This window comes from Maniola jurtina, chromosome 16 (genome assembly GCF_905333055.1).
Source record: "Maniola jurtina chromosome 16, ilManJurt1.1, whole genome shotgun sequence".
NCBI classification, from domain to species: domain Eukaryota; kingdom Metazoa; phylum Arthropoda; class Insecta; order Lepidoptera; family Nymphalidae; genus Maniola; species Maniola jurtina.
In genome coordinates this window covers 9,634,907-9,647,425 of record NC_060044.1, presented here as the reverse complement: position 1 = coordinate 9,647,425, position 12,519 = coordinate 9,634,907, and the positions used below count along the sequence as shown (strand labels likewise).

At 36.4% G+C, this 12,519-nt stretch overlaps 1 protein-coding gene across 3 annotated transcripts in view; it reads right to left on the bottom strand.

The window, feature by feature from the left end:
* Nucleotides 1–1,212: 1,212 nt before the first annotated feature.
* Nucleotides 1,213–12,519, bottom strand: part of LOC123873178 (arylalkylamine N-acetyltransferase 1-like) — an 89,430-nt gene continuing 78,123 nt past the window's right edge. For all 3 annotated transcript variants that reach the window (XM_045917904.1, XM_045917902.1, XM_045917903.1), the window contains exon 5: nt 1,213–2,900. In XM_045917904.1, coding sequence (XP_045773860.1) covers nt 2,714–2,900 — 187 coding nt within the window. In that variant the 3' untranslated portion in view covers nt 1,213–2,713. The remainder of the gene's footprint in view (nt 2,901–12,519) is intronic.

Below are 12,519 nucleotides of genomic sequence, written 5' to 3'. Positions count from 1 at the left end.
TTTTTGTTTCGGGTTCGTACGCGTATATCCAGGATTCGTCACCTGATACGATGTTGTATACAGCATTTGAGGATCCTGCGTGGAATCTTTCGAGAGTTCTGACGCACCAAGTAACGCGAGCCGCTTTTTGCTCTTCACAGAGCAAATGCGGTATCCATCGGAAAAACAACTTTTTTACACCTAATTGTTCATGCAAGATTATTTATGTTTGACCTAAAGTTGCCTGAATTTCGCGGTATGTCACATGTCGATCTTCTTCAATCAGCTTACGCACAGCATCAACGTTTTCTTGGGTGACTGCAGTTTTTGGACGACCTTGACGGGGATCATCACTGAGCTTGACACGTCCACGTTGAAATTCAGCAAACCAGCGATAACATGTGGTTTTAGATGGGGCTTCATCACCAAATGCAGAAATCATCCGGTCAACACACTGTTTTTGTGTTAAACCACTTCGAAAGTCATAATAAATCATCGCTCTTGAATTTTCTCGAGTCAATTCCATTTTCTCAACGACTAAACAAGTTCGACAAGACCTTGTGAAAAGACCAAGAATCTTTTTTTAAATAAATAAATGGTATTCGATTTTTAAAACCAAGGAGTTTCCAATTAAAAAGATTTTAATAAGACAGGGACAGTGGAAATATTCCATTCCCGATACTTTTAGTGCAGCCTATGTATTTAGATGTTAGATATACCTAGTCCAAAACCTAAATGCTGGCACATCGCTATTGGCTCAGATAATTTTCTGAATGTCTACCCGGAAAATCTAAGTTTCCACAGGATATCGATTTGCTATAGCAGAATTTTTTAAAAGGCTACGACAGTTGTATGACTGGCGACGAGTTGACGAGTAACGAGGAGCGAGTGTTTATTTGGGTTTTGTCGGTGGGCTAATAAGCGAGAGTGCGAGTAATCGCCAGCTGAGCGAGTGTTTTGACCGCCAAGAGAGCGTCGCTGAGCGAGTTTTTCTGTGATGGCTTTTTGTTGATGCGACTAATTAGTGGAGGCAGAGTTCTCGCCGGCATGGCGGTGCGGCAGTATGTAGTCAGCGATTACTAAAATATATGTAAATAGGTATCTCTCTTGGTGGAATCATACATATCGATTGAGAAAATAGTAGGTAAATCGTAGTCGTAACGTAGTCGATAGCCTAGTCGCTTCCTTATCGGCGGTGGTAACAACTTGTTGAAAAATAAATCAAGACAGGTATTTATTTTTAATATCGTTTATTGTTAATAGTTACATTCTCAATTAATTACTTATACGACGATACATAGCAGGTACATAATACAATAAAATTTAGTTTTGATTACAATCACATTGATTTTGACTACAGCCTTAATAAATTGACGATTGGTACGATACACAAATTATTATTATAGGAATTATTAGGTACTTATTAATAACGAGATTTTTTAAAAGGAACTAGATACTAGGTACATAGGTGATAGGAAATAGGTACATTAAGCTATATTATCACACACATTTAATTTTTTTTTTTGGTAAAAGTTTGCGCCTGACAAAAAAACAACTTTTAATCAACGGAGGTTTAGATGTTGAAGTCATACCAGGCGCATGTTCACCTTTGTTCAGAAATCCATAAGATTTGGTACCTAATGGGTATTTTTTTTTTAAATTGTCAATGACAATTATATTCAAGGTACTAAATGTGCATTCCAAACAATTTTTTTTGCAGAGTGCAACTTGCTTTTAACTTGATGACCAGTCTTATACTAATTTTGACAGCTTCATAGGAAACAATTTTTGTTCAGAATGGCCCATCTATTCTAGTGCATAGGTAAAGGTCCTATGATAGTGGAACAGCTGCATTTCATTTGTAAATATCACAATTATTTGGTTTTACTATTAACTTTCTTTAGGCGTCAACAAAGTGCCTTCACCTTGTTTTCATACAAAATTCGGGTTAGTGAACCATCGGAATGAAATTACGTCCTTGAACATAAATATTATCCATTACTCTAGTGTCTTAGTTGTGCAAAGGAACGTCGCAAATTCGATAAAACAGTTTTATGTCAAAAATACTTTTTGTAAGAAAAAGGATCTTTATATTTCATCACAGTTAGGTCAGGGTTTCATTTCATCAAAACTTTTAGTAATCGGTTTTCTTTTTACTTTAGACCGTGTAATGTGATATGGGTACACACCAAAGCCACTTTATAGGATAAGTTGGTAGTAGTAACATTTGCTGGGCAGCTTCAAATCAGTTAGCTCTACATAATATATCTCGACTCTAGAATCATAAGGTCCGATGTGCATTTTTGCTACTTTTCAGGAGAGCCAATACAAAAATGGTAGGTAAATCGACCCATAATTTCTAAACTACTAAAGATACAATTTTAGTTGTTTTTGTATTATTTGACAGTTAATTGTACCTATCATTAACCATTACCAGAAATGCCTTAGAATTATTCATATTATGGCTATGAGAATACAGAGATGATGAAGCAGCCAGAACAATTATTATAGCTCATTTCAGGTAACTCGTTTTGAGTCGATTATATCTGATACGAACTTTTTACTCATAACGCGCGAAATACAAAACTCACCGCTTTCCAACTTGAAGCTTTCGTCGTTCCCATTAATGTGTTCCGAGCCTAATACAGCATTCTCGTTTACGCTTTGTCGCGGCATTTTTACATACGAATGTGGAATGGCCTTAAAATATTTGTAGCCTCAACGTATTGATAAATTACAACAACTCTTTAATATACACTCTAGCTTCAAGATGCGGTGGGTCGGGGTGCGGTGCGTACGGCAGTTCCGAGTAGAAGAGGCCGTATACTTTCTTGTACTTCAGTCGTTCGGCTGCTAAAGCAGAGAAGGCGGAGGTTGCATCCATCCGCAGTGCGCCTGCGCCGAGCTCTCTTGCTATACGTCTGCAACAAGATACATATAACTATATTAGTTTTATGGTATTAGACATCCATCATTCACCCATCAGACTTTGCGTCCACCGTTAGATAATGAGTAATGACCTTTAAAAGAACGCGCCACCGTACAAAGTCGCCATGGGTATTCCCCTGCCTTTGTCTACCGCAAGTGAGTTACCATCGAGCAACATGGACCGACGATATCAAGAGGATGGCGCGAAGTACGTATAGCTAGATGAAGAAGCCTGAGCTATATTTTGGGAAAGTTATATTTTATGGACGACCTCAGGCATACAATATGATGATGATTTCTGACGACATCCCTGGCACTAGTGCAGTGGTGAAGGGAGAGAGCTAGAGACTTCTATAAAATAGGTGCAGGTCTCGGTTTCGATACTATCCTTTTCCATCTGAATTGACTTAGTGGCTCGCGGTAGTCAAAATACCGCGGTATTTTGACTATTGCGGTATTTTGACTACCGCGGTAGCGCCACTACACCACGCGGTATTTTACTATAAAAGAGTAGGTACAGTGCAAGTGTGACGATCGCAATCATCCTTCAATCACCTCTGATCGATTGACGCTCGCTCACTATTGGCTATGGTTACTATACCTATGCATAGTTGCAGCAAGAATACCATAAATTCAGCCAATTATAACTGCGATTATTTTAATGATTGATAAATCGACCAAGTGGTTTGATCTTGTGGTACCTAGTGGTTTTCAACTGCGACGCGCAACGCTGAGTCCCTATGAAAAAGGACCCCGCATGGGTCCGAAACTATTCGGGCTTACATCGACTATAATAGGTACGTGAGTATAGGCGTAACAACCTATACTTATAATGGAAATCCCTCACGATAGTTTAAATGTTAAAATATCAGTGTTAATTAATTTAAATCTATTATCTAGTTTTTTGATTAGGATATTATTTTGTTGCACGCAATTAAAATGACCAGTAATTAGGTAAATCAACGTTTATTTCAATCACGAAATACAAATTAAAATACTGACGTTGAATAAGATGTATCGAGGAATTGCATGGCGACGGTACGGTTTTGCTCTATTTACTATACCTAAGCTAATTTAAGATCTGTAATGAATAATGATCATTCAACAAAGAGTTGTACCATCTACATATTTTTTGTTTGAAATCCTTATTTTACTTAAAAGTCCTATCAATCTTTGTAATTAGATAAGTGCTACAAGGATGTGTTGGATGAATAAGAAATAAGGTGCTAAGGGTTTTAGTTGAGGTACCACACCCCGTTTATATTTTACACTAGAATATGATGCCCGCAGCTTCGCCCGCGTGGATTGGTCAGATCCCCTGCAGCATCAAGATTGAGGAGTTGGAGTCCAAATTTTTTATGGAACAATGTCGCAAAGTTCCTGTAACGAACAAAAAAAAATACGCAAATCGGTTCAGATATCTCGGAGATATCAGTGACACATAGGAAGAAAAACAGAACTCCAATTTACAAAGTCGGTTAAAAAAGTAATCTATGTTCCTCCTTGTTTATTCCTCTACTTGTCTGTGAAAGTCCCGTCAAAATAGGTTTAGCCTTTTCGGAGATTAGCCCATTCAAATAGACACGACACTTCAATTTTATTTATTAGTCTAGACTAGATATCATCATCATTATCAACCGATAGCCGGCCACTGCTGGACATAGGTCTCTTGTAGGTACTTCCACAAGCCACGGTCTTGCGCCTCTTCAATCCAGCGGCTCCTGTGACTCGTTTAAGAGGGCTCTCTCCGTCACTCGTTTCACACAAACGTAGTTTCAATTTCATTTGAATATTAAGCAACCAAAGTCCATGAAATTTTGCAGACATATTCTAGAAACTAATATCTGTGTCTGTGGTGTTTTAGATTTTTCTAAAAATATGTAGTTTTAAAATTACAGGGGCTCAAAGATTTGTATGTAAATTTTTAAGACCGCGTAACTTTGAAACCGAATATTTTAAGAGAAATCTGGAAAACCAAAGGCATAGATGTTAGTTTCTAGAATATGTCTGCAAAATTTCATGGACTTTGGTTGCTTAATATTCAAATGAATTGGAACTATGATTGTATGAAGCGAGTGACGGATAGAGCCCTGTTAACTGTCGTCTGTCTTATTTCTACCTAATGGGGTGGAATTCCAACACTGCACTTTCCGGTGCTATTCTAGGTAAGATTACCTACTTAGGTGGTACATGCTCTGTTTAAAATTGTCTCTAGAACCTCTCTAGTCCGGTCCTTAGTTTATTTTTCATAAGAATAAGAATAGTCAATTAATAGACTAGTGCTTTTGCGCTTTAAAAAAATCAATAAAAATAGATTTTTATTAAGAATAAAGTTAAAATACTTAAATAAATAATACTAACTTACTTAAATAATAATTGTGTACTTTTTCTTAACGGTAATGCATACCTACGTGTTGTTAAGTATTTTTTTACATTACATCCATAAATCCATATACCTATGTGTTTATTTTAATTATATTTTAAAATAGACATGAATTAGAATGGTATATATCTGACCTTCATTTTTATAAATTACCTATAACAATTAAATAAGTAATAGCATAACATTAATTACTATCAATGGTTAGCATAACATTAGTTAAGTACTATCAATCGTAGGCCTGCCATAATTAAAATGTGCCCTAAAGCACAAGGAAGGAGGCCACATATTTTGAATCGTTAGAAAACCTTCAATGTTAAGTACCTAATCACGATCCCAGTTCACAGTAAGTAAGTAAATAAATAGGTAGGTACAAGTTAAAATACAAAAACGTAGACCCTTCTGCTATTCTTAAAATACAACCACCAAAGAAGAATCGTGAATCGACATCTTCGATGTTTCTTGAAGATATTTCTAGGTCATTTTCTAACATAGACCTGTTGTGGAAGCTATGTCATGAAACAAAACAACTACAAATGTGACGCCAAAAATTGGACTGGATCGGGCATACTTTGTGTCGTGCACCCGACTATATATACCCAGGCAGGCGTTAGATTGGAACCAGCAACGCCAAAGAAAGCGTGGACTGTCAAAACCAAAATGGCGTACAAGATCCCAGGACCGACAGGTGTTACTTATTTTTTTTATTTTTTTTTATTGCAAAATAATTGCATATTTTTTCAAGTTATTTATAATCTGTGTCGTAATTTTTATATACTACTACTATATTTGATAATCTGGAAATAGGTATATACGAAAGTTGGCATTCAGATTTTCAGAAAAGGTAGCGAATATGACGTGTACTTAAAGGTACACACTAACACTACTCTACCCCACATTATGTTTCTCAGAAATTAAGTAACGTCTGGCAGCACTGGGATCTTGGACCAATTTTAGAGAAGACAAACATATCGGCCTCACCTGGGGCAAGTTGAAGCTAAGGCATCCGATAGGTCCGCTTGGAGAAGAGAAGTGTCTGCCCTCTACCCCGAAAGGGAGACGTAGGATTTAATGATTATGAAGTTAATAATAAGGCTATCTGCTCGAGTCAGGGCTAATCAGCTGTTTTAGTCATTGAAATGGCTTAAATAGCTGATTAGCCCTGACTAAAACTAACGAGAATTTCGAAGACAATACTCGTTTTAACAGGATTGATTTTCCATTTGATAAATTTGTTAAATAAAGAGTGATTGATCATGAGGGTTATTAAATTAGAAACAATATTTAAATTTTCGCAAACGGATGTAAGGTACGTATTAAAAGTATAACACTAAAAATTTCCTATCGTTAATTAACAGTCAATTAAGGAAGTGGTTTAACGTTTCATTTAGGTACTTCATGTTTTAGTTAAGGCAAGGTAAGGCGGAACTGAGCATATTGTGTAATGTAAATGTTTACGCATGTTTACGCAAATTTAGGCACTATTTTCAGGCGGATGGGATGCTAGCCTAGGGTCTCCGTTTCGAGGGGGCCTCCAATTCTTAAAAAATCCTCTTTAGTAAAATCCCGATGCAGAAATACTATGTTATATAGTAGGAGGCTCGACCCCTTTGGAGTTGGAGGCCTCCACAAATTGTTAAGGGAAAAGTTTAGAGTAGGTACCTAAGGATCGTTTCTGTAATTTAAAAAAAACCGACCAAGTCAGACTCGCGCACCAAGGGTCCCGTACTCGGATATTTTTCCGTCATTTTGCACGATAAATCAAAAACTATTATGCATAAAAATAAATAAAAATCTGTTTTAGAATGTACAGGCAAGGCCCTTTCATACCATGATTATGATTAATAAAAAAAAGAAGTATTAGAAGCAAGGGCAATTTGAATTAGTAGGTCTATATTCTTAGATCTCAGAGCTTCCTAAATAATTATTATGTGCAAAGGGTGGCCACCAAGAAGTCGGGTATATTCGAAGTATACGAGTATATAGTATTGTACTTTACAAGTATCAAATTTAGAAATTATTCTTTATTAACAAGGTATACGATAATATCTTAATACACATTTTTACCTTCCTTTAAGTAGGTACATCCGTCTAGACTCTAGATTATGAAATCAACGGTTAATTAATTTTGTAATAAGTACTTAAAATGTGTGCACCTAACAAAACAAAGCCTCTATTGCCAAAATATTTTATATTTATCATATTTTATGTATATTGTGTAAATATGAGGATGTGTAGGTACTTACAGTTAACATTCTCTATATTTATATTAGCAGAAATATAAATTATCTAACTATTTAGCAATTTTAATATTTTCGTTGCTTTTCCTAAGTTATTGGCTAGGTCACATTCAATTATATTTTCAAATATTCTAAAATAGTTAATTTAAAAAAAACTAGAATAGGTAATCAAACTGAAATCAACTTTTTACAATTATTTCACGCGATTTTTTACCCCTTAGAGGTCGAATTTTCAAACATCCTTTCTTAATGAATGTCTACATCATAATAGCTAAGTGCATGCCAAACAGCCAGATCCGTCCAGTAGTTTGAGCTGTGCATTGATCACCAATCAGCCAGCCACCTTTTCCTTTTATATGATAGCGACACAGTGCAACTTAAGAAAGATTTATCAGCAACAAACAGAGATTAGATTCAAATACATATAAAGATTTCTTATTTTACAATGGAACTCCAAAAGCGGTAAAAAAATAAGGCACGGAAGTCGGAACTGCATTTTTTTTGTCTGATTTATGCGTTATTTGATAATCCAACTAACGTTAAACGCATTATTAAAATTGTTGTTTGTAAATGAAAATGGTAGAAAAGATAGGTATCAGGTATTTTTTTACGAGATTTGTTGAGTCATTTTATTAGCATACCTAGTGTAAAAATAATATGCAAAAATATGCAAGTACCTACAATCTTTAATTTTAGGATTTGGCTCTAAAACCTAATTCATATTATGAAATACTTATGAAAAACTGTGCCAGACAGTCACTTTTTTCAGGGTCCATCATTTTAACCGATTTTGGTGCAGATTATAGTTTGTTCCCGGGAAGGACATAAGCTACTTTGGTCCCGGAAAATCAAAGTGTTCCCGGTGTTGAGTGTTCCCATGGGGTTTTTAAAAAATTTAATCCACACGGATGAAGTCGCAGTTATCATCGAGATAATTTTGATTTTTGACTTAATAAATGATGACAAATGTTAAAAAATACCGCTAAAGAGATCTCCAAAGTTCGCAAAGCAAAAATCTGTTTAAATAGTTTAGAGTTTAAAGAAGTATACTACTACACATAGGCACTAAAAAAACATTACAAGAAAAATGAAATGATGTCTTACTAAGAACAGTTAGTTTTTGCAGAAATCAGCTATCAGTCAAAATTAATTTGTCGAAAAATTTTGCAAATGTGGACATTGAAACATTAAAAATGGCTATGGCATTTTGCAATATTTCCTAATCTGCTACTATCAATATGAATCTTTGAGATTAAAATATATAATAATCTACTAAAAACATCAGCTAAGTGTAATACAAATTAACATATTTTATTACGCCTCAAGTAGGTAATAAATAATATCCAAATCCTCAAATTCGATGTTCAACACAACAGTAGTGTTGTTAATTCGCTAATGAAGTTAAATTTGCTTCATATTTCGCTAATAAAGGTCATAACTCATAATATTATTATGAAAAATGTTAATATGATTATAAGAACGAGGTTCCGTCATTTTGACGCAATAATTTTACAAAATGTAGACAATAATGTTATAATGGGATGGTTAAGTGGTTATGCTGTCATGTTTAATTTGCGACAGCTGACTTGTTATGTACCTCGTAATGGTCTAAGATCCTAGTGCCACCAGACGTTACTTATTTTCTGAGTAACAAAATGTGGCGGATAGAACAGTGTGTACTATTAACGTATGCACATCTACTAACTTGTGCCTACGGCCAATTTATAGGTGCCAGCTGTTAAAAGTACCTACGTAAAAACATTCACTTTTCTTAAATTCTGATTGCTGATTTTTATGTATGTTTTACAGAATTTTGTTAGTTATTTTATTAATATTCAATACTACCAGACATTTCCCGTCGTCGGTGATTTCCATCTGATTTAAAGCTCGCAAAAAAGAATTACATAATATTCAATCTTATGAGTTTAACTTTTGTATTATGATTCTCGGGAAATAAACATAAAAATCATCTTTCAGACTTTAAAAAAAGTGAGTACCTAATGTTTGTAAAGCACCTTTAGCAGGTGATCCATTTACATTGGCCATCTGCACAACTAACTACTCTATCCTATACTACCCACACATTTTGTTTCTAAGAAAATAAATAACGTCTGGGGGCACTAGGATCTTGGACCGTAAATTGCATGTGTGAAGCGCGCGGAACAATGACACAATTTTATTGTTACACCACTTTATTATTAAAGCGGTCAACTGATCAACCAATGGCCAGATGCAGTTGTTTCGTTCTGAGGACAATGATCTTTATTATAGTGCCCCAGAAATGTTACGGAATACTGAATGAAGGCATTAATTACTTCAGCTGTATGTTAATCAGTAGTAGGTAGATCATAATATAGATATGGTACCACTAACATAAACATACAACCTAACTATGTTCTACTACTAAGAAAATAAAGGAAATAATTGGACAGCGAAGAATTAAATTAATATATCGTACATTTATTTCTTTCTTCTTGTGTTAACTCCGTCACTCCTATCTACCTATATCGTTTGGTTTCACTCCGATGATGTGTTTTTTTATTTCTCTAGGACTTACTATGTTTAACTAAAATATAATAAAATTTAGTTTTGGCTAGGTTTGAGATTTATTGTAAACTAGATCATGACCGTGACTGATAAGGTTTTTCAAAATATCTTTACCAACGTAATGCAGACGAGGTAAGTTTGCTGTCTAAAAACATATTAATTTTATGGTAATAATGGTAGATTGGCTCACCTGCCCTTATTCAAATTGCGCAAATTTTAATTCGTGTGGTCGCAGGATTTAACAAATAAAGAAGGAAATTAGATGCTATATTGGATTAAAGCCTTGATAGCAATTATTTATAATGCTAATTCATATTTTTTCTTGTAACGAAGCCTACGTCCATATAAGATCATAATACTAGTATCACTGCCACACTACCGCGTTACGCGTATCATTGGGATTTTGTATCGTGAATCACTGAAATGGACACGGACAATGTATTGTAATGTAATGTACGCTGGAAGAGGTGTGCCATACAAAATGAAAGTTATTTTTCGTGCTGATTCGAAAATCACCCTACCTACCTAGCCCTACCCCAGCTACCCAGCGTACCGGAAGTAAAAAAAAATTCTTCAATAACCACAAACACTAAAAAGTGAAAAATAATTAATTTTTTTACCGAATTATTACGTATACAAGAAGTAATGTAGTTCTATAATAACAACATTTTAAATAGCTCCTCATAGGTTATTGAAGTCGATTTTTTTTTTACTATTTTTAGTGGCCCCAATGTATTAAAATATTTATTTATTTATTTATTTATTTATTTTCACCACCACTTAAAACTATCATTACAGGCTAACCTAATGCGATAGCTAAGTTAAAGAGTATTCCTATCGTAACAAATAGTCCACATTGCCACCCTTGTGAGTTCACTCCGAGTACAACAAAACAGGTCGATCCGCTCCGCCACGACGTTAAGAGTACCAAGAGCGCGCGCCAGCGGCGCCTTGTTCAGCAAATTGGTGCGCCCTTGCGGCAGCGCCAGCAGCGGCGGCCTGCGCCTCCGCCACACGTACCGGTCCGGCACTCTAAGGCTCACCTGTCCTAATACGTCCGCATTAAATAACTTGCCTCTTATTATTTTAAAAATATATAGAACAAGCGCGAGTTCCCTTCTAGACCTTATCTCATTGTACCCGACCATGCCCAGAACAAATAGCGTAGGGTACATCAATGGGTAGAATGGGTAAACCCCATAAAGCCTCATGTACAAGAACCTGACAAATTTGTTCTGCACCCGCTCTAACATAAGGCTATACTTAGCTTCATGTGGAGCCCAAACGACTGCATTACTTTCCAGTTGACTCCTTACCAACGCATTGTATAATGCAGTAATAGCCCTTATGTTAGTGAAACCACCAACGGTACGAAGCAAGAAACCCAGATTTCTGTAAGCTTTCTTACAACATTGAATAATATGATCACGAAACGAAAGCTCAGCATTTAACCTGACTCCTAAGTCTTTGACTTCTGAAACTCTCAGCATTGGTGTCCCATCCATATTATAATTATAACAAATAGGGGCCCGTAACTTAGAGAAAGTGATGATTGAACATTTGGAGCTATTAAACTGTAAAAGGTTATCCTGGCTCCATGTCACTACTCTGTCTATATCCTGCTGCAGCTTCACACAGTCATGTTCGCCATGTACAGCCAGAGAGAGCTTGAGATCGTCCGCAAACAACAAGCATTTAGCATCCTGGACCACCTGCGGCAGATCGTTTATCATTAAAATAAACTGCAAGGGTCCTAGGTTGCTGCCCTGACTGACACCAGACCTTGTGAAATACCGTTCGGACTTGCGGCCTTTATATTCCACATATTGCTGCCTATCTCTCATATAACTCGCAAAAAAGTTAAGTAAATGTGGAGTGAACCCGACTGATGCTAACTTTTTGAGCAATACATCGTTATCGACTAAATCAAAGGCTTTTCGAAAATCGAAGTATGCTACATCAGCCTGGGCCCCACCATCAACTGCTGGAACTATATGAGACATATAGCCGAGGAGGTTGCTGGTAGTGCTTCTCGAAGAACGAAATCCATGCTGAGAGTCGGATAGTTGCGCGCTAACCTGAGTGTAAATACTGCTGTGAATGGCCGATTCTAATACTTTCGCCGGAGCCGACAACACTGCCACTGGCCTGTACCCCTCCACTTGTGTTCCCCCTCCACCTTTCGGTACTGGAACGACTCGTGTCACTTTCCACCTCTCGGGAAACACAGCTGCCTTCAGACAATGATTGTATATGTGAAGTAACGGCTCGGCCAGGACAGATCGACAGTCTTTAAAAACATAAGGTGGTATGCCATCCGGCCCCGCTGATTTCTTGGGCTTCAGTTTTTTAAGTGCCTGTTTTACCTCATCTAAGGTCAATCCATCTATGTGCACCCGCGCCGCTCCGTTCTCTCCACCAGCTGCTGCTACGGCTGCGTTAACA